Source organism: Ochotona curzoniae, unplaced genomic scaffold, assembly GCF_017591425.1.
Source record: "Ochotona curzoniae isolate NIBS_2020 unplaced genomic scaffold, NIBS_Ocur_1.0 patch81, whole genome shotgun sequence".
NCBI lineage: Eukaryota > Metazoa > Chordata > Mammalia > Lagomorpha > Ochotonidae > Ochotona > Ochotona curzoniae.
This window is the reverse complement of record NW_024467063.1, coordinates 244,501-264,247: the sequence shown is the minus strand read 5'-3', so window position 1 is coordinate 264,247 and position 19,747 is coordinate 244,501. Positions and strand designations below refer to the sequence as shown.

The 19,747-nt window shown below is 54.4% G+C and overlaps 2 protein-coding genes and 1 non-coding gene across 5 annotated transcripts in view; 1 reads left to right on the top strand and 2 right to left on the bottom strand.

Annotated features, from left to right (window-relative positions):
- Nucleotides 1-179: 179 nt before the first annotated feature.
- On the bottom strand, nucleotides 180-252 carry TRNAR-UCG. Its single transcript has one exon. It is a non-coding gene; the product is annotated as a tRNA-Arg (tRNA).
- A 623-nt stretch (nucleotides 253-875) lies between these two features.
- Nucleotides 876-16,368, top strand: LOC121168252 (DNA polymerase subunit gamma-1). The gene is made up of 22 exons (XM_040998166.1): nucleotides 876-2,055; nucleotides 4,703-4,898; nucleotides 5,449-5,613; nucleotides 5,735-5,881; nucleotides 5,995-6,074; nucleotides 6,759-6,941; nucleotides 7,057-7,211; nucleotides 7,379-7,505; nucleotides 8,317-8,556; nucleotides 9,359-9,473; nucleotides 9,601-9,687; nucleotides 9,999-10,106; nucleotides 10,485-10,645; nucleotides 11,334-11,387; nucleotides 11,481-11,598; nucleotides 12,296-12,431; nucleotides 12,507-12,753; nucleotides 13,910-14,032; nucleotides 14,143-14,311; nucleotides 14,472-14,680; nucleotides 15,430-15,590; nucleotides 16,031-16,368. Exons 1-22 carry the CDS (start codon nucleotides 1,415-1,417, stop codon nucleotides 16,105-16,107), a joined length of 3,699 nt encoding a protein of 1,232 aa, XP_040854100.1. The 5' UTR covers nucleotides 876-1,414; the 3' UTR covers nucleotides 16,108-16,368.
- Nucleotides 15,760-19,747, bottom strand: part of LOC121168251 (Fanconi anemia group I protein-like) — a 57,844-nt gene continuing 53,856 nt past the window's right edge. For all 3 annotated transcript variants that reach the window (XM_040998164.1, XM_040998163.1, XM_040998165.1), the window contains 4 exons: nucleotides 19,120-19,191; nucleotides 17,610-17,705; nucleotides 17,280-17,387; nucleotides 15,760-16,450 (listed from right to left, as the gene is read on the bottom strand). In XM_040998164.1, the coding sequence (XP_040854098.1) occupies nucleotides 16,388-16,450; nucleotides 17,280-17,387; nucleotides 17,610-17,705; nucleotides 19,120-19,191 (339 nt within the window). In that variant the 3' untranslated portion in view covers nucleotides 15,760-16,387. The remainder of the gene's footprint in view (nucleotides 16,451-17,279; nucleotides 17,388-17,609; nucleotides 17,706-19,119; nucleotides 19,192-19,747) is intronic.

The following is a 19,747-nucleotide window of genomic DNA, read 5'->3' as shown; positions in this document are numbered from 1 at the left end:
GCTTGGCATGGGCCGGGGTGCAGTGCGAGCTCCTGCCGGGCTGCTTGTCCACCGGGGACTGACTGACTGAGGTCGAAGGGTGTGTGAGATTTTCTTATAACTGAAGACACAATTGTACCACCAGCTGGGGAACACACACTTAGGGAAAGGGTGAGCAAAAAGCAAACCACAGCCTCTCACGACCGCGGCAGGACTCGAACCTGCAATCTTCTGATCCGAAGTCAGACGCCTTATCCATTAGGCCACGCGGCCAGCCAGCAGCCTTTCTCTATTGAGCGACCTAAAACGTTATTATTACAGTCTAGCCGCTGGTTCGGGAGCAGCCCACCGGCTTTTTCAGAGGGGGAGGTTGGCCCTTGGTTTTTCCGTTTTTGTAGCGAGAGCCCACTCAGGATTCCCTCTGCTCCCCCCGCGGACGGGCCGTTCCATTAGTGGCTCTCCCATTGGTCGCGCGGGCAGCATCCGCCCGCCTCTTGGGTGGCCGCGGGAACCAATCGGGAGCAGACGGGAAGTTGCGGCTGCCGGCGAGGCTGCACGGTGGAGGTGTCCGGGCGCCCGGGGCTGCGCAGGCCGCGCGGGGAGACGCCGCGTCCTCGGCCGGGCTCGGGCTCCGTCGGCCGGGAAGCAGCGAGGTCTCCGCCGGTTCGCGACGGGGGCCGGGCCGCGGAGGGGCGCGGCGGCCTCTGCGCCCGGGGAGCCGCGCCCGGAGCGGGGCAGCCCGCAGACACCCGGACCGCGGCCGGGTCGTGGCTGAAGGAGGCCCCGGGGGCGGTGGCCCGATTGGCGGGTTCGAATCCAGGCGCTGGTGCTTTGGGAGGTGCGCTCTGCCCTCGGGCCGTAGTGGTCGGATACATTTGGGGAGCACCTGCCGAAGGCGGCGTACACGCGACTTCTGCGCTCGGGATCGCTCACAGTGGTCCGGTGTCACTGGACAGCTCTGTGACCCCATTTTTCAGAGCAGGAAACCGGGGCTGAAGGAGCTTACCCAAGGTCACAGCTCGTGAGCGCCAGAGGCAGAGGCCAAGGCCGCGCTGCCCTCCTCCAGCATCTGTGCTCCTGACTTTTGCAGCCTCCCCCAAGCCCCCGGTGAACTTGTGTGGCCCCGGCGTCTTCAGGAGCGTATTGATATTTCCCGGGGTGGGGAGAGGCGTAACAGAATTCACACCAAAGGTGCTGCCCCACGAGTGAAGGGCTGTCAAGACCATATGTGATCCATAGGCGTGCATACCTGCTCTAAATGCCGTCTGTTTCCTCTAGGGTTTGGATTGCGGGCAGCATGGTTGGACTGGTTGCACTGACAGGAACCCAGAGACTGAATGTGTCTCTCTGTGAAGCTCCCAGACAGTGAGAGCAGCCAAGCTGGAGCCCAAAGTCAGGGGTTCTGAATCCCAGCTGCGGCCTCCCTGCACCGACCATGAGTCTGAGCCGCTTGCTTTGGAGGAAGGTGGCCATGGCCACCACCGGCAGGCCAGGCCCGGTTCCAGCTCCGGGACGCTGGGTCTCCAGCTCTGTCCACATCCCCGACCCTGTCCCCAACGAAGGGGAACCGCCTTCGCCGCAAGTGCCATCCTCGGAGGGCGGGCAGCTGCGGTACAATCCCTTGCACATCCAGATGCTGTCAAGGGGGCTGCACGAGCAGATCTTCGGACCCGGAGCGGAGGGACCCGGAGCGGAGGGACCCGACGAGGACGCGGTGCGCCGCAGCATCGAGCACCTGGAGCAGCACGGGCTCTGGGGGCAGCCGGCCACGCCCTTGCCAGATGTGGAGCTGCGCCTCCCGCGCCTCTACGGGGGCGACCTGGACCAGCACTTCCGCCTCCTGGCCCAGAAGCAGAGCCTGCCCTACCTGGAGGCGGCCAACCTATTGCTGCAGGCGCAGTTGCCCCCGCAGCCCCAGAGCTGGGCCTGGGCGGAGGGCTGGACCCGCTACGGCCCAGAGGGGGAGGCCGTCCCCGTGGCCGTCCCCGAGGAGCGGGCCCTGGTGTTCGACGTGGAGGTCTGCTTGGCAGAGGGAACTTGCCCCACGTTGGCGGTGGCCATATCCCCCTCGGCCTGGTAAGTAGGGGCCGGGGGGGGGGTAGTGACCATTCAGTGGGGCTCACCTGGGCCCTCTGGTGTTGTCATGCGCTGGAACAGGCTCGCCCCTGCAAACAGGGACGGGTCAACAGACTCCCCCTGGCAGCCGGGAGCTGGTGAGAAAGGCCTTGCAGGGCACGCTGTGCTGTGCTGAGACCAACGGGGCCAGTGGAGGCGGGCTTGGGTTTCTTTATTCCTCTTGCAAGCTGCATCTTTGTAAAGAAAGCTGCGAAATGTTAAATGTGCAGTTGAACATGGTGCAAGCATGGCTAAATAGATCCGGTAGGCATTGGTGGCTGAAGCAGAGCAGTCTCAGGAGGCCGCGCGCTGATGCAGGTCCAGGTCCCTTGCAGCACAGGGGGACACCGGTCATTGTTCCAAAAAGTCACAGACTTTGGACCAGGCTGCGAGAAAGCCCAGGGAGCCAGGGCCGAGAAGGAGTTGGTTTTCCGTCTGCTACAAGTTGTTGGCCAATTTGCTTTTTCTCCTCCATCCTTTCACTCTGCCTTCTGAACTCGCCGTTCTCTTCCTCTCCGTCCCATTCTGCCCTCATGCTCATTCCGTTCCTGGCCGGTGGTACTGGGGACGTCACTTACTAAGTCAAGTGGTACCAGTGAGCTAACGCCTGGGCTGCTGCTGGCCCCTGGGGGTCGGATGGGTAGGTGGCTGGGACAGCACATGGTGCCCTGAGAGCAGTGAGTGCCTTGCAGCCTGGCATGCTCCACCACATGGCCGCACTCCTCAGGGCCGCTGTTCCCTTCTGGGAGGCGGGAGGAGCCTTGGGCAGCCAGCGCTGACCATCCACAGGTACGGTCGTCACCCAGGCTGCTCCGTGCTTTGGTTCAGAGTCACAGGAGAGTGGGGAGCAGTGGCCTGGGTCCTGCCCCTCTGGAATTTTTCTGCGGTGTTTGCATTTTATCATCCTCATTTGAAAATCAGGAATACTGTCAGCGTGCCTTCCTACACAGCTGCATCCGTGCATCTGGACCACAACTGTGGCTTCTTCTTGTCGCTAAGTTCCCTGTCATTTGCTGTCATCTTGGATATTTAGCATCATTAGCCTTTTCTTAGCTTCTTTTTTTTTTTTTAATGATTTATTTTTATTGGAAAGGCAGATACACAGAGGAGGAGAGACAGAGAGGAAGATCTTCCGTCCAGTGATTTGCTCTCCAAGTGGCTGCAATGGCTGGAGCTGAGCCAATCCGAAGCCAGGAGCTCTTCAGGTCTCCCACGTGGATGCAGGGTCCCAAGGCTTTGGGCAGTCCTCCACTGCTTTCCCAGGCCACAAGCAGGGAGCTGGATGGGAAGTGGAGCCACTGGGATTAAAACTAGTGCCCGTATGGCATCCTGGCTCATGCAAGGCGAGGGCTTCAGCTGGGCTATCGTGCCGTGCCCTTAACTTCTTCTACTTTTTTTTTTTTTAAAGATTTATTTATTTATTTATTTGAAAGGGATAATGACAGAGAGGGATGGATGAAGAGATTTTTTTTCATCTGTTGGTTCACTCTCCAAATTACTGCATCCACCAGGCTAAAGCCAGGAGCCAGGCACTCTATCCTGGTCTCCCATGTGGAGCGCCTGGACCGTCATCCTCTGCTCTCCCACGTACATTTGCTGAGAGCTCCACTGGAAGTGGAGCAGCCAGGACTTGATACAGGATGTCGGTGTCACAGTGGTAGCTTAACCCACTGTGTCACAGGACTAACTCCTGTGTGGTTTCTAAGGGCTTTGACGTGGTGAGCACCACGGCAAACATATTCACTTTGGCTTTTCCCAGCATTTGCAGTGTGAGGTAGATCATTTGCCAGCTTGAAAGCTAAGATCCTCTTCTTTTCTCTCCCCTCTGGCTCCTTGTGGAAACTGGGTTTATATGTGTTGAAGGCCCGTCCTCCCGTCTGTGAGGGCCGCAGTTTGCCCACACCCGGGGCTTTGGCATCAGCCATCGCTCGCTCTGATGCCTTGGCCCTCTTGGAAGTCTGTGGGCGGCCACAGGTGTTTGCTCCTCCACGCCTGGCCTTGTGGATCTCGCGTGAACAGCAGCCTTCTCCTGAGTCGGTGTCAGCCCCCAGCCGACAGTGCCCGCTTCTCCTTGACGCCAGCATACATGCTGTCATCCTGGCACTTGCCCTCCCTGCTCTCTCATTTAGGATGGTCACACTGGTGTGTGATTTGCTCCGAACCTTTCCCACCATGAGATGACTCCTCCGTGTGTGTGTGTGTGTGTGTGTGTAGCATTTGCCGTCTCCTTTGGGTTCCCTTGTCATCCTGTGTTCCTCCATTAGCTCGTGGGCACTGGCTGTTTGCACTTACAGACATGAAGAGTAACCGTGTTCCTAGAAGCCCCCCAGAGCCCCAGGTGTGCACTCTGGCCGTTCCACTTGACAAACACTGTACTGTCCTACACTAAGCTGCTTCCATGTGGCTCCTGATACTGCAGCACGGAGCGCCAGTGTTACCTGTGACAGTGCAAAAACTTCTGTATCTCCCTTCACCTGGCACACACATGCCCCAGCTGCCGTGTGGCCCTGAGGGTGAGGGTCACCCTGGTAGTGTGGGACTCGGTGGGTGCTGGGGAACAGAGTTGAGTGCCTCCGGGGTGAACCCGCCTATCTCCTGCCTCCCACAGGTATTCCTGGTGCAGCCGGCGGCTGGTGGAAGAGCGTTACTCTTGGACCAGCCAGCTGTCGCCGGCTGACCTCATCCCCCTGGAGGTCCCTGCCAGTGCTGGTGGCCCCACCCAGCGGGATTGGCAGGAGCAGTTGGTGGTGGGGCACAATGTCTCCTTCGACAGAGCCCACATCAGGGAGCAGTACCTAATTCAGGTAAGGCTCCTGGGGCAGACTGCAGGTGGCGGGGACTGGGAGCCCTGGTGGCAGTGCTTGGGGAAGTTGTCACCCTCTGGGCCCCAGTAGGTTCTCCTGTGACCCAGCCCCGCCTGTGGTCTCCGTACCCAGGATCACACTTCCCGGGCCAAGGCAGCAGCAAAGCCTGAGATGCCCCATCTCCACGTGCTCTTTGGAGGCTCTGGCCACAGCCTGAGCTCACGTCCTGCCTCAGCCACCAGCGAGCTGTGTGAGCTCCTCAGTATCTCTAAGCTCCAGTTTCTTTCACTGTAAGGAGAGCAGGTGCTAGCTTACGGGATTAACGGAGGAGGTGTGGACAACACCTGTGAAGTCTGTCAGAACCAGGCCTGGCATGTAGCAATGAGAAGTGCTGCTTTGTGGTGCCTTTCCAGCAGCCCTGGGGTGGGCGACAGTGGCCTGCGTGTGTAGGACTGTGCTGGGCTCAGGCAGCTTTGCAGACTGCCTCGGGCTGGGCTTGACACCAGCACGCCAGTGGCAGGCTGGCCCCTCAGTGGCATCCCACCCCCAGGGCTCCCACATGCGCTTCCTGGACACCATGAGCATGCACATGGCCATCTCGGGCCTGAGCAGCTTCCAGCGCACTCTGTGGATGGCGGCCAAGCAGGGCAGGCACAAGGCCCAGCTCTCCGCACAGAGAGCTCAGAAGTCCCAGCGGAAAGCCAGCGGCCCAGTGGTGAGCACAGGCTTCATGTGGGCAGGAGCTGGGTGCCTGGGACCCCCTCCTCGCAACAACAGTCAGCCTCTTGGGCATGAGGCCAGGCTGACCTGCTGTGCCCCTTGCCCTGGTCCCCTAGATTTCGTCCTGGGACTGGGTGGAAATGAGCAGCGCCAACAATCTGGCCGACGTGCACAGCCTGTACGTGGGGGGGCCTCCCTTAGAGAAGGAGCCTCGGGAACTGTTTGTTAAGGGGAGCATGAAGGATATCCGGGAGAACTTCCAGGTGAGGTCCTGGCTCGGGGCTGAACACGGGACTGCGGCTGCGGGCTTGCCCTGAGACCTAATGCTGGTTGTGGGTCGACTGTGCACTCCGTGTCTTCCCTGTTGCTTGTGCAGGCCCTGATGCAGTACTGTGCCCAGGATGTGTGGGCCACTCACGAGGTTTTCCAGCAGCAGCTTCCCCTCTTCTTGGAGAGGTGAGGGGTAACTGGGTGGGCCAGCGGGTCCTGGTCCCTGAGGGGATCAGGTGGTGCTGGTTCTCTCTCAGGCTTGGGACATTAGCTCATGGGCTGAAGGAACGGAGCCCATCTCTGTCCATGGGCCATTTTGTCCCAGGATTGTGGCTTTGTGCATGGACCCTGGAGGGGAAGGCTGGGGACCAGACCAGTGCCTTTGCTGCACCCACGTGCTGCCCAGAGGGTGTCACAGATGCCTTGCCTGTGGCCACCCGTTAGGTGTCAGCCAGATCTTGTTCGGATCTGGAGTGCCCTGTCCTATTTCTCTGACCTTGTGCAAGTTTCTGGGTTTTTCTTCCTCAGTGCTTGTCCGAGAGGCGCACAGATGTGCTTGGCCAGGTCAGCCGTGGGGTTCTTGGTTGCTTCTGGTGTATACAGTTAGGAGCAGAGGGCCTGGCACAGTTATCACTCAGCAAGTGCCCACCATTTTCATTTTTGGGACCCATAATTCCCATATTGCCTCAGAGAATAGGATGAAGACACTGAGGCACAGACCTCCGGTGCCTTACCCAGGGTGCGGTGGCAATGGAGTTGTCTGACTTTAAAGATGTGCCTGAGGGTGATTAGGGTGAATTTGCCAAACTGGCTCAGGGCCCGGGCCAAAGCCTTGCTTCCTATGGTCAGTTTCTGGTTTCTAATCCCAAGGTGTCCCCATCCAGTGACTCTGGCTGGCATGCTGGAGATGGGTGTTGCCTACCTGCCAGTCAACCACAACTGGGAAAGGTACCTGGCAGAAGCACAGAGCACCTATGATGAGCTGCAGCGCGAGATGAAGAAATCGCTGATGGATCTGGCCAATGATGCCTGCCAGTTGCTCTCAGGAGAGAGGTAACCAGGCTGCAGTGGAGCAGGGGCTGGGCAGGCGGGGGCCAGGCGGCAGGAGTCTGCAGGAGGCCTGGTTCTTGGTTGGCCTCAGCCCTGCACTGGTGACCCTGCTCTGCAGGTACAAGGATGACCCCTGGCTCTGGGACCTGGAGTGGGAGCTGCAGGAATTCAAGCAGAAGAAGGCAAAGAAGGGGAAGAAGAATGAGTTGGTCTCAGCCAGCAAGTCGCCCACCGCGGGGGCTGGTGCCCCTGAGAATCCCATGGATCAGGAAGGTGGGAACATGGGTGGGAGGTTGGGTGAGGTAGGGTGGGCCCTGGGAAAATGCCAGGAACCAGAGGCACTTGGGCAGGGGTTGCCCTGGCCTTCTGGAGTTGTGGAGCCTGGAGATGTCTTGTCTGGGAGGATCTGGTCCCAGATGTCCCCTTGCCATCCTGCACAGACCCTGGCCCACCCACTGAGGAGGAGGAGTGTCAGCGAGATGTCATGGCCCGTGCCTGCTTGCAGCAACTTAAGGACACCACAGAGTCCCTGCCCAAGCGGCCCCAGCACCTTCCTGGCCACCCAGGGTGAGTCCTCCACTCCAGCGTCATCCTCAAGACACCTGGTCTGCACTTGAACATAGAGACAGGGTGCATGTGCACCTTGCAGCCTGCCACCATCCTCTCCATCTTCCTGTCCTGCCCTTCCTTCACTGATCCACGGCATGGTGCTTGCATGGTGTGTTGTGCACCTACTGTGTGCTGCTGCATGGCAGGTCCTAGGGGGCAGAGAGAAGCGTTTCTTTCCTGGGAGACTATGGCGTGTGGACCAACCAGTGCAGTTGGTGTCCACTGTCCATGATGGGACAGTGAGCAGCTAGCGGGCAGCACTGATTCCCGCTGAGCCTTCATTTGAGCCTCAGAGAGTAGAAGTGATGGGGCAGGTGCAGCCAGGGTGAGCAGGGTGCTGACTCTGTACACATGTGCCCCTCACCCCACACTGCTGGTCCTGGCCCTGGTGAGCAGCTGCTGAGAGGCGCCGCTCAGGGAGCTGGTGCGTCTCCAGACAATGGCAGGCCTGCGGTGGAGGTGCAGCTGTGCCTTCTGCCTGGTTTCACACAGGACTTGGGAAGGAACCCATCCTTGCTGGGCATGGATGGGGTCCTGGCTTCTGACTAATCAAGTGGTATGAACATATGGTCTTTCCTTTCGAAATATTCTTATTTATTCCAGGAAAGTCCATTCCTGATCAAAGCATTCCAGGAGAGGGGGCAGTGACTGTAGGCTGAGGTTGTCAGGAAGTCCTGGGCCTTTGGAGAGTGGGTGGGTACATCATGGGAAAGACCCTGCTGCATCTCCAATCCCCCGTCTGTGACTGCTGTCTTTGGCCGTGGTGTAGGTGGTACCGGAAGCTTTGTCCTCGGCTAGATGACCCTGCCTGGACCCCAGGCCCCAGCCTCCTCAGCCTGCAGATGAGGATCACACCTAAACTCATGGCCTTGACCTGGGATGGCTTCCCTCTGCACTACTCAGAGCGACATGGCTGGGGCTACCTGGTGCCTGGGAGGCAGGACAATCTGGCTAAGGAGCCAGCGAGCAGCAGCAGCCAAGAGTTGGAAGGGGTGCCCTGCCCCTATAGGTAAGGCTCTGGGGGAGAGGGACTAGGCTTGGGGCTCCCTTCTCCTCCGGGGAAACTTAAAGTCAGCTCGGGCCAAAGGGAAAAGGTGGAGTCATCCCTCAAGGTTTCCAGGAGCTGGGGCCTCAGCACCTGACGGGGGATTGGGACCTTCAGAGTGGGGAGGTCACTGACACTCCTGGGCCCAGTGGCTTCTCAGAGTGGGCAGACAGGCTCTTGGAAGTAGTGGAAGACATGGGGCTTGCTTGCTACTGGCCAGTTGGGGAACCCTTTTGCAGCTTTCCTCATTGGTTCCCAAGCAACCCTGGGAGACAGCATGGCTCTCCCTGCCCTGTAGCTCATGAGGCCTAGCAAGAGCAGTTGACTTGAGGTCACAAGCCCTGACTGTGGACAAGCACATGCTGGGGACAGCCACAACATTTGATGTGGCTCAGAATTCAGAGGCTGGCTCTGTAGGGAAGGCAGGGTCCAGGTTTGATCCTGCTCCTTGGAGCCCATGGGTAGACAAGGGCAGGAGCCCCCGGGGCTGGGGCCCTGGTCCTGACTCTCCCAGTTTGTTCTCTCAGCACCATTCTTCAGGCTGCAGCTCACTGGGTCGGAGGAGCTGGGACCGGAGGCAGACCAGGCATGCAGCCCGTGCCTGCCACTAGGACACTTCCTTTTCAGTTTGTCACTCCCTAGGTCAAGCCAGGGAAGCGTTGTCCACTTCTGCCTCAGAGTTGGTTCTGGGGATTAAGCAGCAGGAACTGAGACTAAGCCAGAGAGGCCCCGGTGACTCAAGCTGCTGCCGCTGTTCTCTACACAGAGCAATCGAGTCCCTGTACAGGAAACACTGTCTGGAACAGGGGAAGCAGCAGCCCCAGGAGGCAGGCCTGGCCGAGGAGTTCGTGCTCACTGACAGCAGTGCTATGTGGCAGACGGTGAGCGAGGCTCTGAACCTGGGGAAGAGGCAGCCTGCTGGCTGCCTCAAGTACCCTGAGGGTGGCTGGTGGATTTGGAGCACCTCTGGCCCCTTGCCTCATCGTGTTGGTGTCTGGGTCCACCCAGGTGGAAGAACTGGGCTGCTTGGACGTGGAGGCAGAGCCCAGGATGGAGAATGTTGGCACTGTGGTGTCAGGCCAGCCCCCAGCTCTGGTGAGAGGATGCCTGCTTAGTGGTTTCCTGGGTGGGTGCTGCCCTGCAGGAACTCCCTCTTGCCTATGTAGCTTCCTTTCTTCCAGAGTTCTCTAGGTCTTGGGGTGGGGGGGTGGGGTTGAGGTACTACCCTTTCCCTGGGTGGCCCCACGTGATCTGGGGGCCAAGGAGCACACTGGGACCTTGGGCTTTCTGTCAGTTCCGAGCTCATCTGATGAGCTTCAGGCCCGTTTCCCACCCACCTATACCCCATGGCCCTTCCTGAATGCGGGTGTTGGTGCAGAACCTGATGGGGTGTGTGGTTCCCCCAGACTGCTGTTGGTGGCTGCAAAGCCAACCAGCCCACCTGTCACCACGGCAACGGACCTTACAACGACGTGGACATCCCTGGCTGCTGGTTTTTCAAATTGCCTCACAAGGTGTGTGTCCTGGCCTGTCCTGTGCTTGAGGCCTTCCGCAGCCGCCACTGTGATTCCAGCCGGGAAACTGGCCCTGCTGGGGAAATGACAGGAATAGTGGGAGCAAGTGTGATTTTGAGTAACTGCTCTTCTCTGAGCTTTTCTTTTGAAAATTGTGTGGTAAATATCGTAGAGAATCCAGTGACACAGGGCACGTTCAGTGTCCAGCACAGTTGTATACGTAGGTTCAACTAATAGCTGTTATGGGAGGACCAGGTTTGCCCCTGGATGTGGGGATGTAGGGGATGCAGTTGGGAGCCTGCCCTAGACTGATAGAGGTTTGGGGCTGCCAGCACTCTGCCACCTGACTCTGGCCCCTGCTTCCTTTATCTTCTTCAGGATGGTAACAGCTACAATGTGGGCAGCCCTTTTGCCAAGGACTTCCTGCCCAAGATGGAGGACGGCACCCTGCAGGCTGGCCCAGGGGGAGCCAGTGGGCCCCGGGCCCTGGAAATCAACAAGATGATCTCTTTCTGGAGGAATGCCCATAAGCGCATCAGGTAAGGCCTGGGAGAGCAGGTAGGCCTGTCTGTACCCCAGGTGAGGTGTCTGTAGTCCAGATCTGTTCTTCATGTTCACCCTGGGCCTTCTGACTCAATCTGGGTGGCCAGAGGGACAGCTTGGCTGTGGTCCAGAGGTTTCACCAACTTGTCCTGGTGGCAGATACCACAGGCAAATCTTCACCTCCTCAGCTTTGGTCTCCCTGCTTATTTAGTGTGGCACTAGACTTAGGGCTCTGACAGAACTACTTGGTGTAATGGCTGGAGCCTTAAATGTGGCAGACCCTTGGGGACGGCGATGCCATAAAGCCCTGCTGTGGGCTGGGAGCTGGGTCTTGGAGTGTGGGAATGGTCAGCAGATGGGTGTGAAAGACCATATCCAAGGCCGTTAAAGCTACCAGCATACTCGTGTGAGCACAGTGCTGAGATGGGTTAGTGCTCTCTGCTGTAGGTGTGAAAAGGGCAGTGGCTTAGTTCCCAGGAGAGGGACAGAAGCTGCCTCAGCCCAGACAGTTCCCAGCTGGCTTACCCTCCAGGCTGTTCTCAGCCCCAGACCTTGGCCCAGCCATGACCCAGCCTGAGTCCAGTTAGCAGCAAGGAGGTTGAGGTACTGCAGCCTTGAGGGATAGGGCATGGTGGGATGAGGGTGGATTCTTCTCCCCAAGACTTGCTGAGTTTGTCTCCACAGCTCCCAGATGGTGGTGTGGCTGCCCAGGTCAGCTCTGCCCCGTGCTGTGACCAGGTAGGGTCCACTGGGCAGCTGTAGGAACAGAATTGAGTGGGGAACACCCTGGGACCAATGCAAGTTATTGAGACTGCTTTCCTTCCACCTCAGGCACCCCAACTATGACGAGGAAGGCCACTACGGGGCCATCCTGCCCCAGGTGGTGACTGCTGGCACCATTACCCGACGGGCTGTGGAGCCCACGTGGCTCACTGCCAGCAACGCCAGGGTAGGTGTCTGGTCTCACCCCTGGTTTTCTGCACCTGGGTATCTAGGAATTGGGCCTTCAAGTGCCTTGTCTTTTGCCAGGCACAGGGACAAGAACTCAAGATCTGAGTCAGGCAGGACTCCAAGTTCAAACCTGGCTAAACTGCTTTTGCAAATGTATTTTTTAAAAAGATTCATTTATTTTTATTAGAGAGGAGGAGAGACAGGAAGATCTTCCTTCCGCTGTTTCACTCCCCAAGTGGCCACAGTGGCTGGAGCTGAGAGAATCCAAAGCTGGGAGCCAGGAACTTTTTCTGGGTCTCCCACATGGGTGCAAGGTCACAAGCAGGGCTCTTGGGATTAGAATTGGTGGTCATATGGGATGCCAGCACTTGCAAGGCAGGGACTGTAGCCAATGGCTATCATGATGGGCCTGCAAATGTATTCTTGGCACCTGTTTCTGGCTGGACAGTAATAGCTTCAGCTGTTGGGGAGTTTGGAATGAGGCTAAGTAGGGAAAAGACAGCTAGGTGGCCTTGTGGCCTCTGATGCCGACAGGTGGGTATATGTTACTGTGAAGTTTGAAGCATTGCTTAGGATGTTCTGTAAAGCTGTCCCCTTAGGAAATGCTCCATTACCCTCTCAACTATGGCTCCAGAAATGGGCGCTTGGAGGGTCGTTTGGATACCTAAACAGGCCTGACCTCATTCTCCCTGCAGCCTGATCGAGTGGGCAGTGAGCTGAAAGCAATGGTGCAGGCTCCGCCTGGCTATGTGCTCGTGGGTGCTGATGTGGACTCCCAGGAGCTGTGGATTGCAGCTGTGCTAGGAGACGCTCACTTCGCTGGCATGCATGGTGAGTCCGCCTTCTCGGGGGCCCTGGGGGCCGGGCAGTGTTCCAGAGCTTCTTGTGTCCTGTTGTGTTCTCCAGGCTGCACAGCCTTTGGCTGGATGACACTGCAGGGCAGGAAGAGCAGGGGCAGTGATCTTCACAGTAAGACAGCCACCACTGTGGGCATCAGCCGCGAGCACGCCAAAGTCTTCAACTATGGCCGCATCTATGGGGCTGGGCAGCCTTTTGCTGAGCGCCTGCTGATGCAGTTCAACCACCGGCTTACACGGCAGGAGGCAGCCGAGAAGGCCCAGCAGATGTATGCGGTCACCAAGGGCCTCCGCCGGTAAAGTTCCTTTCCCAGCCATGTTAATACTCAGCCTTCAGGCCTGCCACCATGCTCTTTACTGCTGATCCTGCTACCTTCCCCTTACCTCAGCTCTCTGTGTCCTTGAAGTCCTGAAGCTTGCTTTATAGTTAGCCTTCCTCGTTAGGATAAAGCTTACTTCACTAACAGTCACACGGAGGTCGCAACCCCAGTGCCTGCAGGGAATGAGAGCAAGTGGAGTGTGCAAGTGGGTAGCACAGTTGATGATGGGAACGCAGGGAGACTGACGTGTAGGCCGCTTTTGATAGAGGCTTTTAGTTGACCAGCCCTGCGAGCATCATCAAGTTTGCTTGCTGATAATACTATTAACTGTGCTCTAGGCCCTAGCACTTTAGTGAATCATGAGGGGGCAAGGGTACACTTACAGCTTCCTTAGGCATAATATACAGAACAAACTACTTTAGCCAACTCATTGTGGAAACCTACCTCCTCATGAAATAAGTGAAAAGTATCATGGTGCGGAAAAGGGGTGCTGAGCACCACCCAGAGTGGATGGTGGTGGTGAGGCTGCTACTGTGCTATGTGCTGTGCAGAAAGGACAGTGATGAGAAAGGAGACGGGGCTAGAGGCCCAGACAGTGAGGGAGGTCCCATTACTTCTTCAAGGAGGCGGGTGACATGGCCCTGGAGTCTCTGGGTGATAGCCTGGTGGTATCAGGGAGTCCAAGCAGTGGACCTGGGTAGTGAAGCCAGGCATGGCAGTGTGTTTTCCCATTTTCTGTTTCTCCAAGTCTTTCTTGTCCACCCTCCAAATTTGGAATGACAAACCCTGTTGAATGAGGTACCTGTAGGTCAATGAGCAGCTCAGTGTCCCAGGCATTAAGACAGTAAGAGCAGTGATGGCTCTTGTGTTGGTCTCTGTCCTCCTGGGCTACCAGGCTGGAACTCAGCTTTTGTGGCCCAATTCCTGGAATCCTGTTAGGGTTGCACTGCTTCCAAGTTGCATGACTCCAATGAGTCACTTAGCTTCTTGCACCTTTGATCTCTGAACTGAAGCCTGCAGTTTGGACAACAGGCTTGACTCCATAGTGGTTTTAGAAAACCAAGATGATCTGTGAACACCCTGGTGCGGAGGCGGCAATCCCACAGGAACAATGCGGATACTATTCCTTCAGGTACCGGCTGTCAGATGAGGGCGAGTGGCTGGTGAGGCAGTTGGATCTGTCTGTGGACAAGACTGAAGATGGCTGGGTTTCCCTGCAGGATCTGCGCAAGATCCAGAGAGAAGCTTCGAAGAAGTGAGAACCTTCCGGATCTTTTTTGGGGGGGGCGCGCGGGTCGGGGATCCTTTGATTTTTAGCTGAGCTGCTCAAAGATAAAATTTGCCCTCTCTTTCCTGGTCCCTCAGGTCACACAGGAAAAAGTGGGATGTGGTTGCTGAACGAGCATGGATGGGGGGTACAGAATCAGAAATGTTCAATAAGCTGGAGAGCATTGCCATGTCTAAGACACCACGTACCCCGGTGCTAGGCTGCCGCATCAGCCGAGCCCTGGAGCCCTCAGCTGTCCAGGGGGAGGTACCTTGTTACCCTTGAACATGGGGAGGAGGGTGCATGGCCAACACGCCTCACCAGTGTATTAGTGACGTGAGGGCCTCCAGCAGTTTGACTTCCGCCCCAGAGCTGAGTGAGGGCTGTGCAGATGAGCCCCTCACCTGTGCCCACCTCTATCCCCTAGTTTATGACCAGTCGTGTGAACTGGGTGGTACAGAGCTCTGCTGTGGATTACTTGCACCTCATGCTTGTGGCCATGCGGTGGCTGTTTGAAGAGTTTGCTATTGATGGACGCTTCTGCATCAGCATCCATGACGAGGTTCGCTACCTGGTGAGGGAAGAGGACCGCTATCGCGCTGCCCTGGCCCTGCAGATCACCAACCTCCTGACCAGGTACAACCCCGCCTCCCCGGCTCCTGCGTAGGGCTTTGGGTGGGAACTCTGGACCTGGCTGGGCAGTTTTTATCTCAGAAATGACTTTGCTTTTATCTCTAATTTTAAAAATGTATGAAAGTCATAACAAAATTGGCAGGAGTTGTTAAAAGAGTAGGAACATCTCATTCTGTTTTCAAAATCAAAGGTCAGAAAACATCAATACAAAGAAAATTGAGGTTTTTTTCTCTTTCACCCCAAAATATTTTCTTAGCTGCCAAATTTTCTTCTGTTCACAGAAAGTACTGTTAATAGGGAAGCCCAAGTCTAACTTAAAAATATATATTTTATGTATGGAGGTGTAATTTCTTACAGTAAGATTCTTACCTTATGTGGATGATTAAATGTAGTACCAAGTTCAGTGTTGATCTGCTACCCAAAACCAGTTTGGGAATCATGAACTATCCTGATTAGTGGGTAGATAATGAATGCTTATGAAATTTAGCATTGTCACCACTGTCCTCTTGGTCCAAGGGGTTAAGCTCAACAAAACTAACGTCCATTCCTCAAACTCTAGCTCAGTGGTTGGAAGTACTTTCAAAAATATGTATCAATAAAGTGTGCCAAACTGGAATAAAATGTGTTCCTAGTTGCATTTCAGTGGAGGATTGCTTGGTTAGGCCCTGCACTAACATGTGCTCCTTCCCGAAGCGATGAGCTGTGAGCACAGCATGGGTCCCTCTGCTGAAAGGAGCCTGGGTTTCTTTCAGGTGCATGTTTGCCTACAAGCTGGGTTTGCGTGACTTGCCCCAGTCAGTGGCCTTTTTCAGTGCTGTTGATATTGATCGGTGCCTCAGGAAGGAAGTGACCATGGATTGTAAAACCCCTTCCAACCCCACTGGGATGGAAAGAAGATACGGGATTCCCCAGGGTGAGCCATACCCCTTTGTCTTTGATACACACATGACGTGAGGGAGACACAAAGCAGTCCTGGTCAAGGGAGTACAAACTACACAAGGACATTTCTGCAAAGCTCATCACAGGAAATGAGTGATGTACCCGAGCGTCACACACTCCATCTTTAGCAGCCACACCAGAAATTTTTAAGGTTTATTAAATAAAGTCAAAGTACATTCCCAGGTGAAAAAACACCCATGCTTTAAATGCAAATAAGTAAATAAGAAAGCTTATTTTCTATATAAAATGTAACTAAGGCAAACTTACTTTGTGCTAAGAGAAAATGAACCCTCCTAACATGTAAGGAACTGTTCCCTGAGTTAGTCTCACCCTTTCCACACACCCTTCTGCCACATCTGAGCTCTCAGCTGAAGATCGGGAGCAGGCATCCTAACCAGTTTGCGTGTCTTGCAGGTGAAGCACTGGATATTTACCAGATAATTGAACTCACCAAAGGCTCCTTGGAGAAACGAAGCCAGCCTGGACCCTAACTGCCCGGAGACGCCTCTGAATTTGCTCCTGTGGAGCTTCATAGAGGTGGCGCACATTCCCAAACTCGGGCTTTCAGCTATGCTTTTTACGAAAGGCTTGCCCTACGCCAGGCATTTTCTCACATCAGGACCCATCAAGAAGATTCCTTTAAGTGAAGATGCAGCTGAGTTTAAAACCAAGATGCCAACTTTGGTTTAGGTTGTAGGACAAGTGGCACTGTTGCTTGCTGGGCAAAGAGGAAGCAGGAGCCTCACAGTTCACACTAGTTAACTCGGGAATTTATTTTTTCTGTTTCTTCCTGGGTGGTTCTTTCTTCTGTCCCTCCTGCTCAGATGCAGTGCCCTAGAAAAGGTAGAGAAGTCAGCGCTTACATGATAAATCTGAGGCAGCAGGGATGGTCATTAAAACAAATCAAAACAAAAACCTTACCTTACCATCAAAGCCTGTGTTAGTCATGCTTTCTCCCCATTCCTACTCAGGGGATGTAATTATGTTGGAAAAAGGTAGTGCCGACTCTGTCCCTTGGGACTTTTATCATACTGACAAGAGTCATACATAGCACAGGACGACACTGAAGGAGCCTCGGGCATCAGACTGAGGCCTGACCCTCCTGAACTCCAACCCCAAGTAGGTGAAGGGAGTAGACAGGGCTGGGGCATTAGGCCCTGGAGTGTGTGTCCAGAAACCATAAATCAAAGGTGCCTTATGTAAACTTCCAATTTTGAAACAGGGATAGGCCATCTTTTTGGCTGCTTGTATCTTAGACAAAATGAGAATTTTTATGTGCCAGGAAAAGAAACATTAGGGCTCCGCTTCAAAATGGGAAGACTAGCAGGTCAGGATGAGGCCAGAGGAAAAGGGGGCCGAGAAGCTGGCGTGCACTGAACTGGCAAGGCCTGGCCAAGTCAAGAGGCTCTGCCGCGAATAAGGGCATGGAACAACGGAAAACTGATACCGAGGACCCACACCAGGACTATTATGTCATCACCCTCCACCTGGAAATGTCTGCCCAAAATGTGTGCAGCCTGGACAACTTCATAGAATTCAAAGTTTTCATCTTTGCTTGACCAGCCTTAGCCTTTCCATGTCTGCAGCTGCCTCCGGACAGGCTATCAACAGCCTGCTCAGCAAGTGGCTGGGGCATCCTGCGCTCTGGGCAGCAGGTACTGACCTCTTCGTCTTCATCCTCCCCATCCTCCCGGAGGACCATGTCCAGGATGTTCCCTTTGATCTTGAAGTCTCGTGAAGTGCTGAGCTTCATGTGCTGCATCAGGTTCACCTGTGACAGGAAAGGAACAGCTCACTCGTGGGTGGTGCTGGGGCACCCCAAGCCATTTTTAGAGTACTCATGACACACTCTTCAGTTCCTATTTAAAGCAGGCACAATCCCAGTCAGCCCCTCTCCCCAAATTTCCTATGTGATATTTAGACTCAGGCCCTTGGATCAGATATAGCCAAGGCAATGGACTGCAGATAGAAATGATGACAGATAATTGTTTACCTTGGATTTCTTAGAAAGCTGGATCAGAAATTTTTCATACTGTTCAATGGCAAAGATGAGATTGGGGATTGGCTTGGTTTCCCGAAGAACTCTGGCCTATGGACAAAGAGAAGACTTCAAAGTTCATATTTGGTAGTTCTTGCAGTTTTTCTCTGAAGCTAGTATAGAACTGCACATGGGTTTGGGAAGAAAATTAGCCTGGGAGCAAATGCCAACTGAAATGAATGAATCTTGGACCCCCTATAGAAATCGAGTTGCTTCTCTGACACTTATTTTCAATTTTTATTTGAAAGGTGAAGACCTTCCATTTGCTGGTTCACTACTCAGATGCCTACAAGAGCCAGTACTGGCCAGTCCAAAGCCGGGAGCTCTGACAGCTCTGAACTCCATCTGGGTCTCCCAAACAAATAGCAGGGACCCAAATACGTGAGCCAGTAACCCCAGACACATCAGGAGGAAGCAGAGGAGCTGGGACTCAAACCTACATTCTGCTATGGAGTGGAGTTTCCCAGTGGCTAACTCCACTAGCTCTAACATCTGCCCACTGATTTATTTTTATTTGAAAGGCAGATGTACAGAGAGGAGATACAAAGGGCAAAGACTGTCTGCTGGTTCACTCCCCAAATGGCTGCAATGGCTATAGCCAAGTGTCTGCAGCCAGCTGATATTCTTAGATTGATTTATTTTTATTTGAAAGGCAGATATACAGAGAAAACAAAGACACAGAGGAAGATACTCCATCTACTGGTTCACCTCCGAGTGGCTGCAATGACCGAGCTGAGCCGATCCGGAGCCAGGTCTCCCACAGGGGTACAGCGACCCAAGGGCTTTGGGCCATCCTCAGCTGCTTTCCCAGACCACAAGCAGGGAGCTGGGTAGGGAGTGGAGCAGCCAGGATTTGAACAGTGCCTATACGGGATCCGGGCGCATGCACAACAAAGACTTTTGCCACTAGGCTACTGTGCCGGGCCCAGGAGCTGATATTCTTAAAATAAATATGCTTTTATATTTTCTTTTTCTGGTCTGCACATTAATTTTCAATTTAAATAACTCAAAATGTGAATTTTTCAAAATGATTCGTGTGTATTTGAAACTCATAAGTGAGGACATTGTTCTCATCTCTTGGAGATAATTCTATGACTGAATATGCACTACATTTTGAATTTGCCAACAATGTGCTGTACAGCCAATTTCCTGCATCCTCACCAATGTATAATTCGGCAGCTTCAATATATTCAGACAGTTATGCGGCCATTAGCACAATCGACTTTACAAGTTTCATCACCCTCAAGGTAAACCTCAGACCCTTTTTAGCTGTCATCCCAGTCTCCCAGTCTCCTTAAGCCAGTCAACTGGAGTCAGTCATGAATACCTTTTTGCCTCAGATTTGCCTTTTCTAGATCTTTCATGTAAGTGGAATTATACAACATGCAGTATTCTTGTAACTGACCTCTGCCACTCAGTGTTTTAAGTTCACCAGTCACCGAGTGCCCATCAGCAGCTTACTTACCATGGCTGTGCTAACAGCGGCGGTTTTCTTTTTCTTCTCCCCTGTAAGTGTTGAGTTATTACTCTTCTTATTCTAAAGAAATAGAAACACATTTTTGTTTTCCAGTCCTGAAGGTTTTTGGTGTTAGTGGTAATTTTCTAGAAGGCTGAAAGATGGGAAAATTTGGGTTATGCTGCATAATCCTGAACTATCAGCTCTTTTTCCTCATCCCCTGCCCTACCCTTCAATTTTTCCCTCTGTTGCTCATGAAAACGGCAGATGAAAACTGTCCTGGGCCAGCCAAGAGACCAGAGAGCAAAAGGAGATTTACAATGCCAGCTGTCAAGGTGTAGGCAGAATGGACACCTTCCTGCTGGGCAGCTGCCCAGGAAGCTACTCCGGGAGCCTGCACACCTCCCACTTCGAGGCCCTCACTGGATGCATATGTACAGTTGATTAGCAGGAACTCTTCCATATGTTTTACATCGTCAGGCAATAAAGAACTCCTGGAGTTAAGGATGGGAGACATGTGAACTAATAAAAAGATTCAAGTAGTGTAGGATTCTGACAAAGAGAATCAAAATATGAGTGAGGAAGGATGGGGGAGGGGGAGGGGACCCAGGTGTGAAGTACACAAAATGTAGGAAGC

Coding starts and splice junctions, on each gene's coding strand:
- LOC121168252 (XM_040998166.1), top strand. CDS start 1,415: ATGAGTCTGAGCCGCTTGCTTTGGAGGAAGGTGGCCATGGCCACCACC. Junction 4,899..5,448: donor GGGAGCAGTACCTAATTCAG/GTAAGGCTCCTG, acceptor TCCCACCCCCAG/GGCTCCCACATGCGCTTCCT. Junction 7,212..7,378: donor GAATCCCATGGATCAGGAAG/GTGGGAACATGG, acceptor CATCCTGCACAG/ACCCTGGCCCACCCACTGAG.